This window comes from Pristis pectinata, chromosome 28 (assembly GCF_009764475.1).
Source record: "Pristis pectinata isolate sPriPec2 chromosome 28, sPriPec2.1.pri, whole genome shotgun sequence".
Lineage (NCBI taxonomy): Eukaryota > Metazoa > Chordata > Chondrichthyes > Rhinopristiformes > Pristidae > Pristis > Pristis pectinata.
The window spans coordinates 22,393,367-22,417,324 of record NC_067432.1 but is presented as its reverse complement, the minus strand read 5'-3'; the positions used below and the strand labels follow the sequence as shown (position 1 = coordinate 22,417,324).

The following is a 23,958-nucleotide window of genomic DNA, read 5'->3' as shown; positions in this document are numbered from 1 at the left end:
TAACATTGAATTGCACAGGAGGAGGCCATTCAATTTATTGTCCCTAGACTAGTTCTTTGAAGGAGTGATCTGATTAGTCCTATTCCCCAACTTTTTTCCAAGGTACTGCAATTATCCCCTTATGCATTTAACTCTCATTTGAAAGGTTTTTTTCAGTTCATGATATGAGTAACAAGATGAACATTCATTGCCCATCCTGAATTGACTTTGAGAGGCCTCAGTCTGTGCAGAAAAGGTACTCCCACTGTGTGGTTGGTTAGGCTCCAGGGTTTAGTCCCTGTGGCGATAAAGGACAAAGTCAGGGAAATAGGACAAGATATCTTTATTAGTCACAGGTACATGAAACACACAGTGAAATGCATCTTTTGCGTAGTGTTCTGGGGGCAGCCCGCAAGTGTCGCCACGCTTCCAGCACCAACATAGCATGCCCACAACTTCCTAACCCGTACGTCTTTGGAATGTGGGAGGAAACCGGAGCACCCGAAGGAAACCCACGCAGACATGGGGAGAACGTACAAACTCCTTACAGACAGTGGCCGGAATTGAACCCAGGTCGCTGGCACTGTAAAGTGTTACGTTAACCGCTACACTACTGTGCCTGCCCCTGATGTTGGTGGCATTCCCATGTACCCACTGACCTTTTTCTTGCAAGTGATGGAGATTGCAGAGTCATGTTGCCTTGGCCAACTGGTACAGTGCATTTTATAGATCATAATTGTTCATCCTGTACAGCACAGAAACAGGTCCTTTTGGTCCATCTCGTCCATGTCGATCATGACGCCTATCGATGCTAATCCCAATTGCCTGCATTAGGCCCATATCCCCCTATGCCTTTCTTATCAAAGTACCTGTCCAAACACCTTATAAACCTTGTAATTGTATCTGCCTCCATCACCTCCTCTGGTAGTTTGTTCCATAGACCCACTCCACTCTGTGTGAAAAACTTGCCCCTCAGATCTCCTTTAAATTTCTCCACTCTAACCTGTACTCTTGAGTTCCAGACTCCCCTGCCCTGGAAAAAGATTCTAACTGTCTATCCTCTCTACATTCCTCATAATTTTATAAACATCAATGAGGTCACCCCTCAGCCTCCTATGATTTGGTGAGAATAAACCCAGCCTATCCAATCTCTCCATTTAACAATAGCTCTCCATTCCAAGCAACATCCTGGTGAGTCTCTTCCACACTCTCTCTCATGCTTCCTGCAGTGTAGTGACCAGAACTATACAAAATACTCCAAGTGCAGTCCAGCCAATGCTTTGTACAGCCAATGTTTCCTTTATGACGAAAGGTTGAGCAAGCTAGGGCTTTTCTCTTTGGAGCGATACAGGATGAGAGGTGACTTGATAGAGGTGTGTAAGATTATGAGGGGCATAGATAGAGTGGACAGCCAGCACCTTTTCCCCAGGGCAGCAATGGCTAATACCAGAGGACATCAGTTTAAGGTCGGAGGAGGAAGGTTTAGGGAGATGTCAGAGGTAGGTCTTTCTTTTACACAGAGAGTGGTGGGTGCGTGGAATGCACTGCCGGGTGTGGTGGTAGAGGCTGATACAACAGGGACATTTAAAAGACTGTTAGATAGGCACATGGATGTAAGAAAAATGGAGGGTTATGGGCTGTGTAGGAGGGAAAGGTTAGATTGATCAAGGAGTAGGTGTTTATACAGGTCGGCGCAACATCGTGGGCTGAAGGACCTGTACTGTACTGTACTGTTCTATGTTCTAACTGCAACATGACATCATAACTCTCATACTTACTACCTTGGCCTATGAAGACAAGCATACCAAATGCCTTTTTTCACTTTCAGGGAGCTATGGACTTGCACTGATGTACAGAGGGACCTTGGGGCGGTCAGACATATAGAGTATTTGATCTTCTGAAGTGCAGGCTCACACTTAGACATAGACATAGAACATTACAGCACGGTACAGGCCCTTCGGCCTACGATGTTGTGTCGACACTTCATCCTGCTCTAAGATCTTTCTAACCCTTCCCTCCCATATAGTCCTCCTTTTCTCTATCATTCTTGTGTCTATCTAAGAGTCTCTTAAATGTCCCTAATGTATCTGCCCCCACCACCTCTGACGACAGTGTGTTTCACGCACCCACCACTCTCTGTGTAAAAAAAAATTACCCCTGACATCCCCCTTATATCTTCCTCCAATCACCTTAAAATTATACCCCCTTGGGTCAGCCATTTTCACCCTGAGAAAAAGTCTCTGACTGTCCACTCGATCTATGCCTCTTATCATCTTGTACACCTCTATTGTCACCTCTCTTCCTCCTTCTCTCCAAAGAGGAAAGCGCTAGCTCACTCAACCTATCCTCATATGATGCAGAGAGTGGTGGCTGGATTAAATTCCATCTGCCTCCGCTCCACCCAACTTTGCAACTGATCTATGTCGTACTGTATCCTTTGACAACCTTCCTCACTCTGGTACGGACTGGAGTCCCGGTGTAGTGCAATGGTGGTGGAGGGGATGAATGGGGAATGGTTTGCTGATCAACTGGGCTGCTTTGTAATGAAAGTTACTGTTCAGTTTTCTTCCACCATCTCTCCAGGCAATAATTTCCAATAGAAGATCCCATAAGACCTGGATTCAATCCTAACCTCGAGTGCTGTCTGCATGGAGTTTGCACATTCCCCCTGTGACTCCGGGTGCTCTGGTTACCCCCCACCTCCCAGAAACAGGTTGGTAGGTTAATGGGCTGCTGTAGGTTGCCCCGAATGTGTAGGTGAGCGGTAGAATTTGGGGAGAGTCTCTGAGAATGTGGGGAGAATGAAAAAATGGGATTAATGTAGAATTAGTGTGAATGTGTGGTTAATGGTCCTTGTGGACTCAGTCGGCTGAAGGGCCTGTTTCCATGCTGTACAACTCTATAATAATTCGTTGCATAACACAATTCCTCATCTCAGCTCCAGTGCTTCTGTCATTTATCCTAAAACTGTCGTTCTTGGTTACTAACCTTCCTGCTGGTAGAATTAGTATCTCTCTATTCATTCTATAAACCCCTTCAATGGTTTGGTGTATTCTTAAATTAAATAATTTAATCCATAATTAAATTTCCCCTCAATATTATCTGCTACAGAAGAAAACTCCCACTGTAGTCTCTCTGCATCATTGATACATCTGACCACATCATTCTGGCAAACTATTCTGTTTCTCTTCTGAAATCATCTGTTCTGGCCTTCCACAGTGCAGAATCCAGAGCTGCTGACAATACTACAGATGAATTATAATGAGTGACTAGGAAAGATTTTCCTTCTTTGCTTTTGGACTCTGTCGGCAATAAGTATAAAGGCCAGGATTCTGCTAACTTCCTAGTTTATTAATTTCACTCCATCACCTTCAAGGACTTGTGTACGCCAACTGTCAGAACCTGATCCTACAGCCCCAAACTTGTCCTATTTATTTTATATTATCTTTATTTTAGAAGGAAAATTCATCATTTTGATTATGCTTAGTGACTGGAAACTCAGATTGTGTCAAGTGAGTAGCATAAAAATAACCTGGGAGACCTTGGTTGCTTCAGCATCGGAGTTTACTGTTTGACCGAGCTTGCTGAATATTTTCAATTGGCAAGCTGTCGTCATGGGAACATGACAAACATAAGAAATCAAACAAAAGTAACATTGTTATTGGATGAACAGCATCACACATGATCTACTGCTAATAATTCTGCACTGTTATTTATGGTAATTGAAACAAACAAAATTGCAAGAATGCAGTTTATGTTCCACAAACTTATTTTTAGGATTTACTTTCACCCATTGTTCCTCAAATACTTATAAATTTACCTGTGAATCAATTTTCTCTTGTGTAATTGGGCTCAAAGTAACAACATTCAACATAAGTAGATAAAATAATATGCCAACATTTTGGGAAAATTATTAAAAACATCTTTAGCCTAGATGATGTACAATTTTTCAAGGGAACAAGTGAAAGTTTGGTTTTTCAAACTCCTTGATTTCAATCAACAAGCCTCATTGTTATAAAAAACAGCACTGAGATATCCTGATGAAATTTTACTGTATTACCCACCATCAGTTCAGAATATCAACATCCAATAGTAAAGTTTTATAGCTCTTAAATAGAACCCTCTCTTCAAGGGATTTTTTAACTTGAAATGAACCCAGCATCAATAATCTTGCACAGCATAAACAGAGACCATAACATCAAAATAGAACGCAGATGAAGCAACAATTTTGTTCATGTCACCAATGACAGGTTGATGAAGGCAGATAAATTTCAGTCCTCATGAAGTGTTAGTTTTCACATCAGCTTATTCAACAGGAACTACATAAATTGAAAGCGCTGATGCAAAGTAAAACAACAAATAAACAAAGAAAGGGAGACTTGCATTTAGACAGCATCTTTCATGATCTGGGACATCTCACAAACAGCTCATATAGTAGTTTTTGGAGAGTAGCTTCTGTTATTGTATCAAGGCAACCTCAGCTCAGTAAGGTCCCACAAACAGCAATACAATGGTGACCAGGTAATTTGCTTTAGACTTTGGATGATGGTTAAACATGGACAGGACACCAGAGAGAATATCTTCTTTGGAAAAAGGGCTCCAGAATATTTTATACTCTACCGAGGACAGGAGTCAATGGGCATCAAGCAGAACGCATTTCAATGTGTGGCCTTAGAGTTTGCGCAAAGGAAGATGGAGGTCAATCATCCCAGCACCAAGATGTCACTGCAGGAGTTCCTCAAGGCAGTGTCCCTGGCCCAAACAAGTTCAGCTTCATCAATGAAATTCCTTCCTTCTTAAGTGGGGACAGTTGTTGATAATTGCACTTTGATTGTCAATTGTTCAATTCCATTCACAACTCCTCAACAAATGAAGCCTGCATGCAGCAAGAACAAGGCAGCCTGAAGGCACAGTCTGACAAGTGGCAGGTAACACCGGTGCCACAAATATTCCAGCCAATGGCCATTTCCATCAGGAGTGAGACTAATCACTAATACCTGATATTCAAAGGTATTAACATCACCGTCAACATTCTGGAGGGCATCAATGACTGAACCAGCCACATAAGCACATGAGCAGATCAGAGGCTTGTATCCTGCAGCAAACCACTCACCTCCTGACGTCCCCATTTTTTTTCCACACCTACAAGACACAAGTCTGGTGTGTGCTGGAATGCTCTCCACTTGCTTGGATTACTGCAGCTCCAGCCACACTCAGAAAGCTCAACACCAACCAGAACATAGCAGAGATGTTTGATTAGCACCACACTTTAAACCTCCATTCCCTCCACCACTGGAGCACAGGGGCTGCAGTGTGCACCACGTAGAAAATGTAGTTCAGTTACCCGCTCCAGATACTCCAACAATACCTCCCAAACTTGTAACCTCTACCCTCACGGAGGATGAGGGCAGCAGGCATAGAGGAAGACAAATACCTGCAGTTGCCCCTATAAGGGCAGGCATGATAGTGTAGCAGTTAGTGCAACACTATTACAGTGCCAACGACACAGGTTCAACTCCGGCCGCTGTCTGTAAGGAGTTTGTATGTTCTCCCCATGTCTGCATGGGTTTCCTTGGGGTGCTCCAGTTTCCTCCCACATTCCAAAGACGTACAGGTTAGGAAGTTGTGGGCATGCTATGTTGGCACCGGAAGTGTGGTGACACTTGCGGGCTGCCCCCAGAACACTCTGCGTAAAAGATGTTTTTCACTGTGTGTTTCGATGTACATATGACCAATAAAGTTATCTTATCTTATAAGTCATACACCATCCTGACTGGGAAAAATATCACCATTCCTGCTTTGTTTCTGGGTCTAAATCCTGGAACTCCCTACACAACAGTGCTGTGGCAACACCTTCATCAGAAAGACAGGAGCTATTCAAGGTGGCTCTCCACCACCTTCTTGAGGGAAGTTAAGGATGGACAATAAATGCTGACCTTGCCAGTGATATCTCAATCGTGAAAAACATACAAAAAAATGGAACCAATGTGGATAAGATAAAAAGTTTAAGGTGTTTAAAATAGTTCATCATGCCAGATTAGGAACTGCACACCTCTGGTATACTGAACCACACAATTAAACCACTCAATGTCAGAGGCAAACCACAGAGCAAAGGTCTGGCTTCCTACTGGATGGGTCAAGAGACATAACTACAAAACTAAACCAAGTAGCATCTTCCTGACAATGAGACTGATAGTGAGGAAGAAAGTTATAAGCTGCAGGAAGGCACCAATGAGCTGGATAGTGGTGATGGAAGCATCAAAAAGAAGTAAATCTAGAAGTAGTACTCTTGGAGAGGTCAAACAAGGTGAGGAACTAGGCAATAAATGGTTGGAACAGAGGAATGTTGGAGCTCATGTCCACTGATCTCAGAAGACAAAAGGACAAAGCATTTCAGGAGACACGCGACGGCCTTGTCTTTATCAGTAACAGCGCAGAAAACAAGTGCAGGGAGATCATATTGGATATTAAACTTTAGGCAGACACTGGTGAAATGTGTGAAATCTGATCACCATGATGCTCTGAAGACCTGACAGCATTGAAGAGAGCACAGAGGAAATTCACAAGGATGTTGCCAGGACTGGAGGATACCAATCATGAGGACAGACTAGTTAAGCTGGTGCTGGTTCTTTGGAACGAAGGAGACCAAAGCAAGGAGACACAAGAGACTGCAGATGCCAGAATCTGGAGCAAAAGACACACTGCTGGTGGACTCAGCGGGTCAGGCAGCACCTATGGAGGGAAATGGCCAGTTGATGTTTCGAGTCGAGACCCTTCATCTGGTCCGAGACTGAAGCAAGGTTTAATTGAGATTAATAAAATCATGAGAGACCTGGATAGGATAAACCAAAGTAACCTATTACACTTAGCAACAATGTCAATAAACAGGGTTAATAGACTGAAGTGTATCAGTGGAAAGATTAGAGGGAAGTTGAGGAAAAAAAAATCCATCCAATGAGAAGTGGTGTCTGAAAGGGCAACAGAGGCAGAAAGTCTCATCACATTTAAATGGTGCCTGAATGAAGAGAGGGAGTGTAGTATAGAGAGAATGGAGCAGTTGCTGGGCAAGGTTAGGGTTCAAGAGTAAGGAAGAAGGGCTAATCTAAACAGCTCCTCTTTTAGATAGTGTGGGCATGATGGGCTAAATGTCCTTCTATCTATGCCATAAGCACCTATAATTCTTATATCAACAAAACAGCAAGGAAACACTTTGAAGATTTACAAAAAGTTTTATAGTTGTCCTGAAATATTCATTTTATTCCTTCAAAGAGCAGAACCCTGTCCAATGGAGGATAATCTATTGTAGAAAGTCTTACATTGGCAGTTCATTGAGCATCAAACCTTCGAGTGAACTTGTAAGCAGCAGGTTTTCTGAGTCACTTGGCAGCATGCATGAGATGTAAAGTGCACCTCAGAGATATCCTGCTGATCCTAGTCAGACTAGACTCAAATATCTTCTGGCATCGACAAACCTGTCCTACTTTCCATATCACAACCTAATTTCAGGTTGTAATTTCCTTTGCTCTAGCCCTGTCCTCACCAATGGCTACTAATCTTAATAAATGCAAGTATAAATCTTGAAAATGATCAACAGTTTGTAGTCTTCACACAACTGTGCAACTAACAATGAGGATAAATGATGCCAGTTTCTTCTTAACAAGAATAATTTGTCATTGAAGATCAACTGCATTAATTTCAATCTTCTGCAAAACTTTCCAAGCTTTCTCTCTTACTTATCAGCCAAATTATCCCTTGTACTGAGGAAGAATAGCTTTGCAAAGTCATACTTACCAACACAATGCTTAATCTAAAAACAGTCTTTGATGTCAAGTCACATCAAAGTAGAAGATAACATATATCCTTTACTGCTGACTCCAATAATTAATGCTACATAATTTACTAAAGGCTACAGATGGTGGATACAGTTTGTTATGATAAATTTGTAAAATTGCTGAAGTAATTGTCATAACTTGCATGCTAAGAAATGCTTTAAATTGATATCTGATTTTACAAAACAAGGTTTCCATCAATTAAACAAAGGCATATCTGTGGTTGTCGGAAAAGATCTATTGGTCATTTAATAAAAAGACATGGAATTTAAAGATAGTTTCAACATTAGTGTTTGACTGGCTTACTGAAAACTTTACCATGCACATGTGTTTTGGATGGTGGACTGCAAAGCCATTGATGCAAACGGTGGATATAATGATTCCTGAATTAACTCTCGTCCATCTTAACATCTCATCCATGCAGGATCGAAAGAGGCTGCAGACGGTTATAGACTCAGCCAGCTCCATCACGGGCACAACCCTCCCCACCATCGAAGGCAACTTCAAGAGGCAGTGCCTCAAGAAGGTGGCATCCATCAGTAAGGACCCTCACCGTCCAGGACATGCCCCCTTCACATTACTACCATCGGGGAGGAAGTACAGGAGCCTGAAGACCCACACTCAAAGTTTCAGAAACAGCTTCTTCCCCTCCGCCAACAGATTTCTGAACAGTCCATGAACACTACCTTTTTATTCCTTTTTTGCACTATTTAGTTATTTTTGTAACTTTCAGTAATTTTTGTCTTGCACTGTACTGCTGCCACAAAACAACAAATTTCATGGCATATGCAAGTGATAATAAACCTGATTCTGATTCTGAAAACAGAAAGAATTTTGTAAGCCTTAATGTATAGCAGTGACATTAAGTTGACATACCTTTTATTAAATTTCACTGGTGTACCATCCTTTGTCCAAGAAACCTCTGGCTCAGGGTCTCCGATAGATTCACAGACGAGTGTTATACAGGATGTTTTATCTGTCAGGTATGCCAGTGTTCCAACTGCAACACTAACATTTTTCTGAGGCAGAACAGGAGCCTGCTTTTTTCTCAGAATAATAGGAGGCTTTTGCTTCTTCCGTTGCTGATGTATATCCTTATTGACCGAAGCTTCAGATGTATTAGGAGCCTTATCTAATAACTTGGAGTTGGATGCATTATCATCAGGAGAGGCTTTCCACTTTTCCACAGTTGGCTGTGGTCTAGATACTTCAGCTGCTAACTGATGCATCAGCTGTGAAGCAAAGTCTTCAGGTATTTCACCAGACTCAATCCTTAAACTTATATTTCGTAGGATCTCTTCAAACTGTCTGGTATCCATACTATAGGCTCCCTGGGATATAGAGCTTTCAGGATGTTTATTGTAAAGCTCTTGAGAGTCAAACAACTCTGCAAAGTTAGCTTTTCTTTTCGAAAACAAATGATTTCCAAGTAGGTGCAGGAAAACTTGGTCACTTGTTTGGCTGTCATCCACATACAATTCATTCTTTTTGCTCCAACTTTGCCACATCTTGCTTATTTGAGTCCACTTATCTTCCAGCCTGTTGGATTCATTGTGACTCATCTTCTCCGGTCCAATACTTTGTCTCGTCTTAGCTTTAGTGAAAGTGGGTGGTTCAATTAATCTGTTATCATTGCCAATCAGCTTGAGGACAAAGGTATCTCGAGTAGTACCTGCAATGCAACTATAAACACCGATATCTTTTGCTTCAAGGCTGTGAATTTTCAGTGATCCTGATTTAGTAATTCTAATTTGTTTTGTATATTGAAGATGGTGGCCATCTTTTTCCCATTTGATCAGTGATTTCTGGAATCTTCTCACTGGACATCGAATCACAATTGAGGTTTTTGGTAGTAGGTAAGCCCGACCACCAATGTTAAAGTGAATACGCTTGTCTTGCCTGGTTTGAATGTAGACTCTGTGGATGCCCAGAATTTGTGGGTCACGAATAGCTTGCTTTTGAGAAACATTTGTTTTTTTGTCCTTTCTAACCTCTAGGAAATACACAAATACATGTTAAAAATGGTCTAGAATAAGATTTAATCTACTTACATATAAGCATCAAGTTCAATAGCAAAGTGGAAAATACAATGCATTATTCATGATTTATTATTTCTTATCAAGAAAACTCGCACTTAAACCCTTGGGTGCAATTTACTTGGAAGCAACTAACACCACGTCAGTTAAGGTTGATTACTTCAATTGACTAAATCTGATAACCAAGGCCACTGTACAATGTCACTTAAAAGATGACTGTGAAAAGTAGGCACAGATTACACGAGCATTCTTTCAACCATGGAAACAAAAATAGGAAATAATTATGAAAACTGGAGAAGAAAACAAATTATCCAACCTTCTCTCAAAGGGAATTTGCTGGATTTGGGTCCAAACTAAGATCCTCCAAGATGTTTTTGCATCTACTATTATTAGTTTCTATGAATATTTGTCTCTGTCATTGCAACTTACAGTGGGAAAAGCATGCTGGATTATTCCTCTGGACTTGGGTGCTAAAACATGTTGGTAAGTATTTACTTTTTCTGTTTCTTAAACAGAGGTCCCATGTTCAACAACAGCTTCTTCCCCACTGCCATCAGATTCTTGAATCGACCTGAATAACCTAATACTACCTCGGACTATATTCCCTTTATCTCTCCCTCAACTTGCGCTAATGTTGTTATGATTATTTTGTTGTGTAAGTTGTGTATAAATTTATGTCAATTTAAGTTCATGTTAACTTATGTTTGTAATGCACTGTGCTGCTGCTGCTGCAAAAAGTTAATTTCCATGGCATTTATACCCTGGGTTTGTATGCCCATGACAATAAATTTGAACTTGAATGTTGTTCTATGGATAGCATGTTGATAGAGAGGTGGTGAGGACCATTGAAATAGTGCAGTGAAGATTCCAGTTTGGGATGAAGCTGTGTTAAACCTGACCTGGCCTGACTCTTAGTTTAGACAAAACCTGCATTACACCTGATTCGGTAAAACTATGCAATGAGTAGAAAAAAAGTCCCAGGGCTGAAAATTACCATCTTGATAAGCATAAGATCATAAAAAATTGGAGAGTATCAAATATTTATGTCTGGAATCTATACATATGAAGTTATTCATGTGTTTTTTTAATGTAAGCAATAGCTCTTAAAATCTATTGGATCTGTTTCAAGAGTTGAAGCTTGCAGACATTTGGCACATGGAGGCTGGTAATCTTCCAGGAAAATAATTGTCAAGCAACACAAATCTGTTTTACTTAATGAAAAGAACATTTTCATAGATCTGAATGTTTTAACATCTGTATATGATTCTTACAATGAACAAGTGGGGTAAACTGTGAAACAAGCCCATTTTTCTATGGAACCATATCATGCTTTCAAACTTTTCGTCCTTGGAAAAATATCAATCCGTTAGCACTATATTATCATTGCCTAAAAATAACAGCACCTTACTGTGGCCTAGAACACAAATGTCTCAGTTATTTCTGCTATTTTTATTTGTTGTATGTTTCTTCTACAATTAACCCCAGATTTTTTGGGGGGTAAAATTATGCAGGTGTCAAATATTAAAGTCAGTCACTTACTATCACAGGCAGGCATCGTGCAGGTCTGAACTACTGGAGGCCTGGAGGGTTCACTGCACAAGGCATGGGGGACAGTGACCTGATGTCTAACTGCAGTGAGTTTCCGACAAACCCAATCTCTGCGCTGGATTCCTTCACCACAGCTTACAGAACACTGGGAACACACAACAAAAAGACAGTTTCTACTGACTCCATAGTAGAACACTTATGTTACACACAATTAGAACTGAGTTAAATTAAGGTTAGATCAATAGAAGCAAATACGTATTTTATCAGTATTTTAAATTGCTGAACTTGTGAGAAAGCTCATGGATTTTTGCATCTCAGTGATTGAGATTATTTATTTTGCTGCCTTAGTCTGCTCGATCTGAGCGCACATTGGCCCAGGCATGATCAAATCTCACCAGTTCTCTTCTCCCGGCTTCGCAACTGGTCTGTCTCATCCTACTGTCCCACACCACGTGCCTTTAGTCCTCTTTTAATCTGAATTGGGACCATATTCCTTTGAGTTATCCATTAAATTCCTTCCTTTGTAAACTATTTCCCACTCTTTCAAGAACGACAATGATCACTGTGGACCTCCCCCACATGCCTCTCATCATCTCCCATCTTCAGAGGCTTCTTCAATTATCCATGAACTATTACTCAATGATAACGGTTAGACTCACAGAGCATTTCAGTAGCCATCAAGTATCTATCAGCAATAATCCCTCTTCCCAACACTTTCCCTGCAGCATTTTATGCTATGGAACTGTTCTTGCTTCTTAATGTTATGTTTGCCATTCTGCGTTATGTAGTACAAATTGCCACTGCAGTTGATTTTATTGCATTATAGCAAAATGCTGAGTTCACACTTGAGCATCCAAGACATGGCCCCGGCAATCTTTCTGACTGCTGGTCTTGTTATCACCATTTGCCAAACAAACCTGGGCTCTCTCCCTCAGGCCTCCCATTAATCTTCATCATATCCAACCATCCCATTGTGTGCTCATTGGAAGACCAGAGGAAAAGTTAGAACACTTTTCATAAGATCTAAATCTATGCAGTGGGCTCTAAATAACAAACATAAAGCATTGATGCATTTCTTAAGTAGAAAATAAGTAAGGCTGGTAGGTTAATTGGCCATTGAAAATTGTCCCCAGTATGCAGGTGGGTGGTAGAATCATAGAATGAACTGATGGGATTGTGTGAAGAATAGAAAGTGAATTAGTGTAGGATTTGTCTAAATGGGTATGCACTGCCTCAAGAAGACAATATCTATCATCAAAGATCCCCACCATCCGGGCCATGCCATCTTCTCGCAGCTACCATCAGGCAAGAGGTACTGAAGCCTGGAGTCCCACACCACCAGGTTCAAGCTACTTCCCTTCAACCATTCAGTTATTGAACCAACTGGCACAACCCTAATCACGACCTCAGGACTAGCAACACCATGACCACTTAGATCACTTTGCACAAAAATGGACTTTTTTTTGTTCCAGTTGTGCTTTTTCTTGTAAAAATTGTGTGTAATTTAGATTTAATTTATATTTTTCTTGTGAATGCTGTTTATCTGATGCTATGTGCCTGTGATGCTGCTTCAAGTTTTAGATTGCATCTGCACATACACGTAGTGGCCTATTTTCACTCTATTTTACTCTATATTCTGTGGCAATTCATTAGGTGGAAGAATTCTGCAAGGTACAGACCCCCCAATAGCAGCAGAGATGCTGAGGAGCAGATTGGGTGGCCGATTTTGGAGAGGTGCAAAAATAACAGGGTTGTTGTCATGCGTGATTTCAACTTCCCTAATATTGATTGGCACCTCCTTAGTGTAAAGGGGATAGATGGGACGGAGTTTGTTAGGTATGTACAGGAAGGATTCCTGACACAGTATGTGGACAGGCTGACTGGAGGAGAGGCTGTACTGGACCTGGTACTGCGCAATGAGCCTGATCAAGTTTCACATCTCTCGGTGGGAGAGCATTTTGGAGATAGTGACCATAACTCCTTGACCTTTACCATAGCCTTGGAGAGGAATAGGAGCAGATGATATGGGAAGGTATTTAACTGAGGGAGGAGGAATTATGATGCAATTAGGCAGGAACTTGGGATAGTAAATTGGGAACAGATGCTCTTGGGGAAGTGCACAGTGGAAATGTGGAGATTGTTTAAGGAAAACTTGCATGGGGCCCTGGATAGGTTTGTCCCATTGAGGCAGGGTAAGGATGGTAGAGTGAAGGAACCGTGGTTGACAAGAGATGTAGAATATCTTGTCAAGAGGAAGAAAGAAGCTTACCTGAGGTTTAGAAAGCAAGGATCAGACAGGGCTCTGGAGAGTTACAAGGTAGCCAGGAGGGAGCTTAAGAATGGACTTAGGAGAGCTAGAAGGGGGCATGAGAAGTCCTTGGTGAGTAGGATCAGGAAAACCCCAGGTGTTCTATACGTATGTGAAGAATAGGAGGATGACTAGAATGAGGTTAGGACCGATCAGGGATAAAAGAGGAAACATGTGCCTGGAGTCAGCAGAGGTAGGGGAGGTCCTTAATGAATACTTTGCTTCAGTATTCACCAGAGAGAGAGACCTTGACATTTGTGAGGATGGCATATGACAGGCTCATATGCTAGGGCATGTCGATGTGAGGAAAGAGGATGCTTTTGAAAAACATTAGGACAGATAAGTAACCAGGGCCGGATGGGATATATCCAAGGTTATTTCAGGAAGCGAGGGAAGAGATTGCTGTGCCTTTGGCGATGATCTTTACGTCCTTACTGGCCACAGGAGTAGTGCCAGATGATTGGAGGGCTGGCAAATGTTGTTCCTTTGTTTAAGAAAGGGAGTAGGGATAACCCTGGGAATTACAGACCAGTGAGTCTTACTTCAGTGGTGGGCAAATTACTGGAAAAGATTCTTAGAGACAGGATTTATGGGCATTTGGAGAAGCATAGGCTGATTAGGGACAGTCAGCATGGCTTTGTGAGGGACAGGTCATGCGTCACGAGCCTGACTGAATTCTTTGAGGATGTGACAAAGCACATTGATGAAGGTAGAGCAGTGGATGTGGTGTACATGGATTTTAGTAAGGTGTTTGAATCAAATTTGAAGGCAGAATACAAGGTTAATGGTAGGACTCTTAGCAGTGTGGAGGAATAGAGGGATCTTGGGGTCCACGTCCATAGATCCCTCAAGGTTGGCGCGCAGGTCGATAGGGTTCTTAAGAAGGCATATGGTGTGTTGGCCTTCATTAGTCGGGGTATCGAGTTCAAGAGCCGCAAGGTGATGTTGCAGCTCTTTAGAACTCTGGTTAGACCACACTTGGAGTATTGTGTTCAGTTCTGGTCGCCTCATTATAGGAAGGATGTGGAAGCTTTAGAGAAGGTGCAGAGGAGATTTACCAGGATGATGCCTGGACTGGAGAGCATGTCTTATGAGGATGGCTTGAGTGAACTAGGGCTTTTCACTTTGGAGAGAAGGAGGATGAGAGGGGACTTGATAGAGGTGTACAAGGTGATAAGAGGCATAGATTGAGTGGACAGTCAGAGACTTTTTCCTAGGATGACAATGGCTAACATGAGGGGACATAATTTTAAGGTGATTGGAAGAAGATATAAGGGGGATGTCAGGGGTAAGTTCTTTACACAGAGAGTGGTGGGTGTGTGGAACCTCTGCCGACAGAGGTTGTGGGGGCAGATACATCAGGGACATTTAAGAGACTCTTAGATAGACACATGAATGATAGAGAAATGGGGGGCTCTGTGGGAGGGAAGGGTTAGATAGATCTTAGAGCAGGATAAAATGTCAGCACAACATTGTGGACCGAAGGGCCTGTACTATGCTGTAATGTTCTATGTTCTATGTACAAGGTCATGTACAAACCACATGCTAACTAGAAACAGGCAAGCAGAGAAAGACAACAATTAAACATGCATTTTATTGAGTTGGTTTACTGCTCTACCTTGGACCATTTCCCCAGTGCCAGATGTGGTGGACAGTCAACGTTGCCACATGATTGTTGCAGCTGTGGCTTCTGATCAAGGCAAAGCTCATCAGGAAGACTTACAGAACTTCCATCAGTCAAAAGCTGCTTGCACTGGACTTTGCGAGACTGTGAACCTCCTCCACATGTATACGAACACTATTAAAACATTTATTAAGAGATGGACTCATCAGAAATGGTACAATAAACTTTGAATTTGCTTGTTATCCTTTTAGGGATATTAAAGAGCATATATCAAAATCAATGAATTCAAAAAGAGATTCAATAACCTTTCAATAATGGTCCAGATTTCCCTGAGAAATGCCAGCAGTTCCACCTGGAATTGCCAGCACAAGTCTCCCCAAGTCCCAGTTTTCTGATGGGTGTTCACAGAGGGTGCCAACCTTATTGGACTCCTCAAAGACTAACCTTGGGGCATCCACCCTAACCCAGCATCAGATGCAACCAGCCACAGGAGAGGCAGTACCACTCACTTCCAGGGAGAGCAAGGCATAGTGAAATAAGTTTTAGATCACTTACATTTTTAAAAAATTATTTAATTTACTTAAAAAATAAAACATTTAAAAATGATATTTTAAAATCATTTAAAATTGTTAATACAATTATATTTTTAAAACTTTTTCTCAAGTTTTTTTTTGAAGTTTTCAACTTTAACCGTGGGCGGCACGTTACCATAGCGGTTAACATAACACTATTACAATGCCAGCGATCGGGGTTCAATTCCCGTCGCTGTCTGTAAGCAGTTTGTATGTCCTCCCCGTGTCTGTGTGGGTTTCCTCCGGGTGCTCTGGTTTCCTCCCACATTCCAAAGATGTATGAGCAGGTTAATATGGGTTTAAATGGGCGGTGCAGACTCATTGGGTCAGAAGGGCTTATTACCGTGTGGCATAAATAAAGTCTTGAATTAAAATTTTTGAAAGCTCCTGAATAATAGAAAAAGTTATAACGGTCAGCTGAGGTAGGAGCATGTTTTAGCTACTGCCAAAGTTCTTTATCGCATTTTTGTGGGGAGAACTCATTCTGCTCCAACCAAACCACATCTGCAAGGCCCCGCAATTTTAGGATAGGGATGGCTTCTACATGGAAGTTCGTCTTGGGGTAATCTGCTGAGAATAGTACTGATGGTCGGTGAGCAGCTAGTGTAGGTGTCTTGTCACTGCCAGGAAATTCTGGGTCAACATGCATAGCTAATTACTCTTTAAATGCCTCCAGTATTATTCACAAACTGGATCATTTCTACCAAAACCCCAATCATGAAACTTCAGCAAATGATATTTCCAGGCTTGCAAAGTAGGATCAGCATCTGCTCATCATTTAGATTAAATACTTTACAATATGTCTGCAGTACCCAAGTGCACCTCTTTAAAAGGCTTTGGAATATCTTGTCAATAATAATACATGATTCATACTTAGTGTAATGTAGTTCACGTGGAGGAGAGTGGGGGAAAGGGGTTGAAGATTATGCAGCTGATGACATCAAACAGTTTGTTCCTGATTTCACTACACATTGTAATCTTGTCTCTCGTTTAGTTCCACATTCAATATCTTTTAGAGTCGTGCTTTTTGCAATGATATCTGAGAATCAGCTTCCCCTTTTTCTGAATCATGAATTTCCAAATTTATGTTCATTCTAAATATGCAGCTGTTTCATGTCAGTACCTCTAATGCAAATGACAATGGAATTATTTACTCCAAGTTAAGTTTAGAGTAACTATCACCTCCTGACGCTGGCTATGAACCAGTATAATTTGAATCAGACTGGTGTAAACAGTCTGCATTAAATCCCCAGCCATTTCTTCTCAGAAAAAGCCTCAGCACAGGCAACCTGATAGCCTCTGGCAAAGACACTTGGTTGTGGCAGGACTGATTGCTCACTTTTGAAGCATTCAGCCTGAATGGATTTGATCCAACTGCGAATGATCATTCGATGTAAACAAAAAGTGACCAACCTGTGTTTTCAGGGTTAATTTTAACCTGACGAGTGGGGCAGGACTTTATGGGAGTGGGTGGATTACTTGTTCTACATTCCACCCAATACTACTTAACTTACTTCCAGAGGGAGTAAAATCCTGTGGGATGCAAATGGTGGGTTAAATTACAAATCAGTGCAGAACATGCTGGAAATACTCAGCAGGTCAGGCAGCGCTTGCGGAAAGAAAAACAGAAATAACATTTCAGATCGAAGAGCTTTCATCTCTACTTCACTTTCCACTGATGCTGTCTGATCTGCTGAGTATTTCCAGCATTTTCTATTTTTATTTCAGATTTCCAACATCAGCAGTTGATGATTTTCAATACCGTCCAGATATCACAGGGGGTTAAAATAATCTTAATTTAATACCTCCTTTACTTTGCTCTTGTCCTGCCTGAAGTATTACTTGCATATCTACCACACTCTACAGAAAAATTATACGGAATTATATGCCATCCCTATCCTAAAATTGTGGGGCCTTGCAGATGTGGTATGGTCGGAACAGAATGAGTTCTCCCCGCAAAAATGCGATAAAGAACTTTGGCATAATTTGAAATAATTGTCAGATCCTGAAAGTGAACATGTTTAAGATGACAAGGATTTCTTTTTTATTGGCTTGAAGTTTCGACAGAGCTTCACGTACCAGCTGCCATTCTCCTTTATGCCACGATGGAGGACAATCAAACTGGTTGCAGGCCTGAACTTCAGGGGGCTTTGGATCTGTACATTCCTCATCAGGAACTCTGATGGAATCCTCAACAGGGTGTGACACCGTGCGTCTGCAGTAAACCTCCCTCGCTTGTATTCCAACTCCACAAGTAGCACTGCATTGTTTCCACAATCTTGTGCCCCACCTGATAAAGTGAAAGAAATTAAGGAGTTGGAGCATATTTGAGAGCAATATACCATACAATATAATACCAATGCATGAATTTAGTTGATGAAGGTTCCATTAACTCGGATTTATTTGAATAGATTGTTGATAATTTGTGATGGAAGATCTAATTAGCCGCAGTCCTGGAATGAAATAAAAACCTGGGCGATGCTGTTGGCCAAGAATCTGCTAGTTTTTACCTCTGGAGGACTGAGTTCAAATTCACTGTCGGTAATAAAAAGATAAAGGTCAAAACTGACGTCACATTTGGCCGTCCAAGAGAATCTCAGTTGATTTTCGGAAAAAGCTTGATAAATCTCTGTAATTTACTCATGAACAAAATCCCCTACCTACTTTTCTAAACTGTGTGCAGCTGCTCAGAAAAATAAGCTCAGCGATTAAATGTTGCATTGTTTCAGAACAAGGGTGATATTTGACTTCTGAATGGCTGACTAAATTATTCTCAATCGGTCCTTACAAGTTCCTTTGTGAAAACTGATCCAAGAAGCAACTCAACGTCCTGAAATGTGTATAAGAAAATGAGATTAAATAAAGTCAAATTAAGATCATGCAGAAATGACAGTGTTATAAAAATTAATTTCTGATTCCTGGGACTCAGGACTGTTGGAAAGAGGAGAGATTGAATCAGCTGGGTCTGTATTCACTAGAATTTGGAAGAGTTAGAACAAATTGCATTGTGATGTATAAACCTATGGTAATGTGCTATAGACTGAATACGGGAGGTTGTTTCCCCTGGGTGGATGGTCTGGGGGGTCACAGTGTCAGGATACAGGGTAAGACTTCAAGGACTGAAATGTGGAGAAATTTCTTTACTCAGAGTGCAGTAAATCTGTGGAATTTTCAACCACAGAATGCTGTGGTGGCCAAGTTGCTGAATACAAGCTCTCCCAGGGCAATGAACAGGCTCCATTGTTACAGATGCCCTTAAGTTGATTTTGTCTGTAAGTCAGAAAAGACACAAAAATCACACGATGTGGTAACCATACCTCCACAGTATTGTAATGAATGGCAGCAGGAGTGCACAAGACTGATGGCAAAGTACAATTATTGTGAGTGGAGAGAGAGAAAAAAAGTCTGCCGTTCATAGAACGTCGTACATCGATGTATGTACATTGGATTTTTGAATTTAATAATGTTAGGGGAGCTTGTTCGTATGTATGGGTGTCTGTAGGTCAGCTGTTTGTAACCCAGGGATGGCAGATATATTGGAGGAGACAGACTCCCAGTTACAGAAGGCATCAAACGGTATGGGGAGAGATGAGGAATTGAGATAGAGGGTCAGCCATGAGTGACAGGACAGCCTTAGAGGGCCAAATGGCCTGCTCCCACTCCTGTTTTTTTTTCCATGTTTTCACCTTTCTTAGAATAATTCCTAAATGTGGAGCTCTTAAAAAATTTAACATAGTAATTTAAAATACTAATTTTCTAAAAAAAATTGTCAGGGCCTTTATTATGAGGGATTTAATTATATTTTGTGGAAAAATCTCCAAATCTAAGATTCCATCAAGCTAATTTAGTAACTTAATCATATAAATGGTTCCACTGTACACTATGCAGACCCTGGTGTTGCCTTGATAGTGGAAGTGCTTATATGGAAGTACTGTATGTGTAATATACTGTATGGCCTTTAGTGATTATCAGTGGCCAGAATCAGATTTATTATCACTGACATATGATGTGAAATTTTTTGCCTTACAGCAGCAGTACAGTGCAAAGACATAAAAATGTATAAATTACAAAAATAAATAATGCAAAAATAAAGGAATAATGAGGTAGTGTTCATGGGTCGTTCAGAAATCTGATGGCGGAGGGGAAGAAGCTTCAAATTACATAACTTCCATTTGCATTCACAAACATGATACCACAAGAACACTACCATAAATGATAAACCAGTTGAAGATTTGTTTCTTAAATATACTATGGCCTATCTTGCAGTGAGTTGATTATAACTCTAGAATAGTACGGTCTAATTGATAAATAGTCCATACATTCTGTTTTTCCTTATGTGCATGTCATAACTTGAATATGAACAGAAAATAATGGAAATGCACATCAGGTCTGAGAGTATCTGTGACACAAGAAAAACTTTCAGGTCTGGACTGCCAGTACTGTTTCAATCTCCACAGATTCTGCCTGACCTGCTCAGTATGTCCAGCATTCTCTGCACAGATACTCAGATTTACAGCAGAGATACTAGTTTGCTTTCAATGCTAGAGCTTTGCTAATGCTGAGACAACACAGATTCTACCACCTGGTGTCTCTCTATTATACAAAATCGCTGCTCAGAAGTTGGTGCGTGTAAGGCTAAAGGCAGCTGTAACATAACTCTGGGCCTGCCAGCTACAGCAATGCACGCGCAATTAATTCAGTTAAATTTGTTGATAATGAAGTAATGAAATCACTACTGAGGCAGTGAAGGACATTGGCTATGCCCGTGGCTCCAGGGACTTTTGAATTGAACACTCCTGTGAAGTCTTATTAAAGTAGGATAGAAGCACTTCTTAAAAATAATTTACTAAATGTTCAGGGCACAGCATTACCGCCCGTCCTAGTTGCCCTTGAGGTGGTGGTGGGGAGTGGTCATCTTGAGCCTCTGTTGTCCTTCTGGTGCAGGTGCTGCCTCAATTGGAAAGGGAGTTCCAGGATTTTGACCTGGTAATGTTGAAGGAACGGCACTGTAATTCCAAAGGGAGATGGTGTGCGACTTGGAGGAGAACCTGCAGGTAGTGGTCTTCCCATGTGCAGGTTGTCTTCTCCATCTCAGTGGTAGCGGTCACAGGATCAGTAGGCATAGACGGAGTAGCCTAATGGAGTAACTGCATGGATTTTGTCGATGGTGCACCCCACAACCACTGCGTGGTGATGGTGGAGAGAATGAAAGTTTGGGGCGGTGGATGGAGTGCCGGTCAACTGCCCTGCTTTGGCCTGAATGATATCAAGTGTCTTGAGTGCTATTGAAGCTGTATTCATTCAGAAAAGCAGAGAGGATTCCAAAGCACTCCTGCCTGGTAGGTGACAGAAAGGCTTTGTGGAGACAGGAGGTGAGTGCCACACCACAGGATAATCAGCCTCTTGGTGTGATATTTATGTGGCTGGCACATCAGTAACAATAAGAGTCTGCAGTGTTGGTTCCTGGAGCAGCAGTGCATGGGAGAGGGTAACTATTGAGTTTCTGGTCAATGGTGACCACTAGGATATTGAGGGACTCCATATGGGTTACTTCATTTGCCGAGGAATTGCATATGGAGTTGAACATTGTGCAATTATCAGTGGTCATCTTCACATCTGATCTCATGATGTAAGAAAGGTCATTGATGAAGCTGCTGAAGATGATTGGGCCAGGGGCATTGTCCTGAAAAACTCCTGCAGTGGTATCCCGGGGCAGGGATGATTGACCTCCAACAACCACAGCCATCTTCCTTTATCTGATATGTGACTCCAACCACTGGAGTATTTTCCTCTTGCTACCCATCGACTTTAGTCTTACTAGGGCTGGTGAGTAAATGTTGTTTAATACCATTGTCTACGACACCCATCCATCAACCTGCTGATGACTGAGAATAAATTGATTAAGCAGTAATTAGCTGGATTAGATTTCTCCTGCTTTATAGTGAACAGGACACTCTGGGCAATTCTCTAGTTTTGGGGTAAATAGCATTATAGTAACTGTACAGCAACAACTTTGTCAGTGGCGTATTTTAAAAAGTATGCTTGTGAGTTTTAATTCAAGGCACGATAAAATGTGCAAGTTTTCTCACTCCTCTGAGCTGATAGACATCAGTAATAAAAGTATTGGTTCATGGAGGGGCAGGTCCTGATGCACGGTCTCGACCCAAAATGTCGACAATTCCTTTCCTCCCACAGATGCTGCTCGATCCGCTGAATTCTTCCACCAGATGATGTTTTGCTCCAGATTCCAGTATCTGCAGTCTCTTGTGTCTCTGATATAAATGTCTTGATTCTCCTGCTCCCTTACAAGCTGACCATAATCATTCCCTTTCCCCAAGCTCACCCCAATACCCCCATCATCCAAACTCATTCATCCACCCACCCTCTCTGATTCCTTAAAACTTCACTTACCTTGCTGGGGAGAATTTCCATAGATTGCTGGCAGCAGTTCAATTACAGTTATCACCCACCTGCCCCAACACCTGTCTAAATGCGCCACCTCTGGCATGGGGCAGTGCCCATCCTTGGGCATCATAAGTGGAGACATACAATTCATTTCAGAGCATTAACCTGCCTCCTCATATCAGATGCTGGGATACCTGCTGTTTACTTCCAAGGTTTTGATCTTTATATTCTTAACACAGCTTAACTGTGGCCATAACGTTGCAGGACAAGGACAAAGTAAAACACTTCTTACACTTTCTATCTATTGAATAGGTTGGAAAGTATTTCTGAACTTTCAGCTGCCAAGCCCCGTTATAGTGTTGACTCAAAATAATGTATTTACACGTTAAAAACCGAATATATCTGGCCCCACGTACTGATGAAAAGTTAAAAGTTCTTTATGAAAGAGAAGTAAATTTACTTAAAGGTACACTTAAGTGATAGGAGTTAATTAGAAACATTAAGTGTAATTAAAATAAAGAAATAACAACAAACTAACCAACTTTTCAAACCAGATGGGTGGCTCAGTTGGAATAAATGAGACACGTTGGCATAGAGTTGAGAGTTTGGAACGCAAAGTGTATTCAGCCAATGAGCTCGGCTTGTCTGTGTTCCACAGCACAGTAGGAGACCAGATGGACCAACATCCAACCCCCAACTTGTTCCCGACTTCTATGGAATCACTGGATCATATTCCAGCCCATTGTCTTGACAGTAATGGCAATACACAGCTGCACAGGCAGATTACTTGCGACTGTGAATGTTCCAATCTCCATGCATTTGTTCACAAACTTCAGACTAAAGGTTTACTGTGTGTGCCAAGGACACATCTTTGACACCAGCCTGTGATTCTGTGATCATTAAAGCCAGTTGACTGACACAGGGCAAAGTGTTATTCCCAAATGGCTACACATTGAGGCATGTTTGGAAGATGACCTATCTAATATCTCTGGCAAGGTCAAACTTTCCAAGTTACTCACATCAAAATACCATTTCTCAGACTCACAAGAAAATCAAAAACAATGGCTTTGGTTTGGTCCCAGAACAATGCACTGATTTAAATTAAGATTTGGTAAAAATGCTTTCCAAGTGTAGTTCTGAGGTAAAGATGAATCTCTAAACTGAATGGAGCTTGCACCAAAAGTAAACACAAATAGCTGCAAAACTTCCAAGTTTGGTGAGTCATTGTCACAGGTCAAAGAGGAGTTGAGGCCCTGGAGTGGATCAGCCATGATCACAATGAATGGTGGGGCAGGCTTCAGGGGCCTACTCCTGCTCCTATTTTCTTGTGTTCTTTTTCTTGTGGGTTAACTCTCCTTATACGACAGCATGTCATTTTCCTTGTACGTCAGATCAATCTGTAGCTTTAGGCAAACAACCTTTACATTTTTATTTATTTATTCTGGGATGTGGGCAAAGCTGCCAATGCCAGTATTTATTACTTAGCTCCAAGTATCCTCGATGGTCCACATGGTCTGCTCTTAAATGGGTGGTTGGATATTTTGGCCCCGCAGGGATTAAGGATCAGAAATGGAATGCATCCTGAAGGATGACTGGGGGGAGGTGATCACATTCCAATGGGATTTGTGATTACAGAGTAGCCAAAAGGTGCCCTGTG

The 23,958-nt window shown here is 41.5% G+C and overlaps 1 protein-coding gene across 2 annotated transcripts in view; it reads right to left on the bottom strand.

The window, feature by feature from the left end:
- Window positions 1–23,958, bottom strand: part of adamtsl3 (ADAMTS-like 3) — a 509,738-nt gene that overhangs the window by 63,452 nt on the left and 422,328 nt on the right. For both annotated transcript variants that reach the window (XM_052040649.1, XM_052040648.1), the window contains exons 18-21: window positions 17,976–18,186; window positions 15,319–15,498; window positions 11,384–11,537; window positions 8,685–9,801 (exon numbers count right to left, since the gene is read on the bottom strand). In XM_052040649.1, coding sequence (XP_051896609.1) covers window positions 8,685–9,801; window positions 11,384–11,537; window positions 15,319–15,498; window positions 17,976–18,186 — 1,662 coding nt within the window. The remainder of the gene's footprint in view (window positions 1–8,684; window positions 9,802–11,383; window positions 11,538–15,318; window positions 15,499–17,975; window positions 18,187–23,958) is intronic.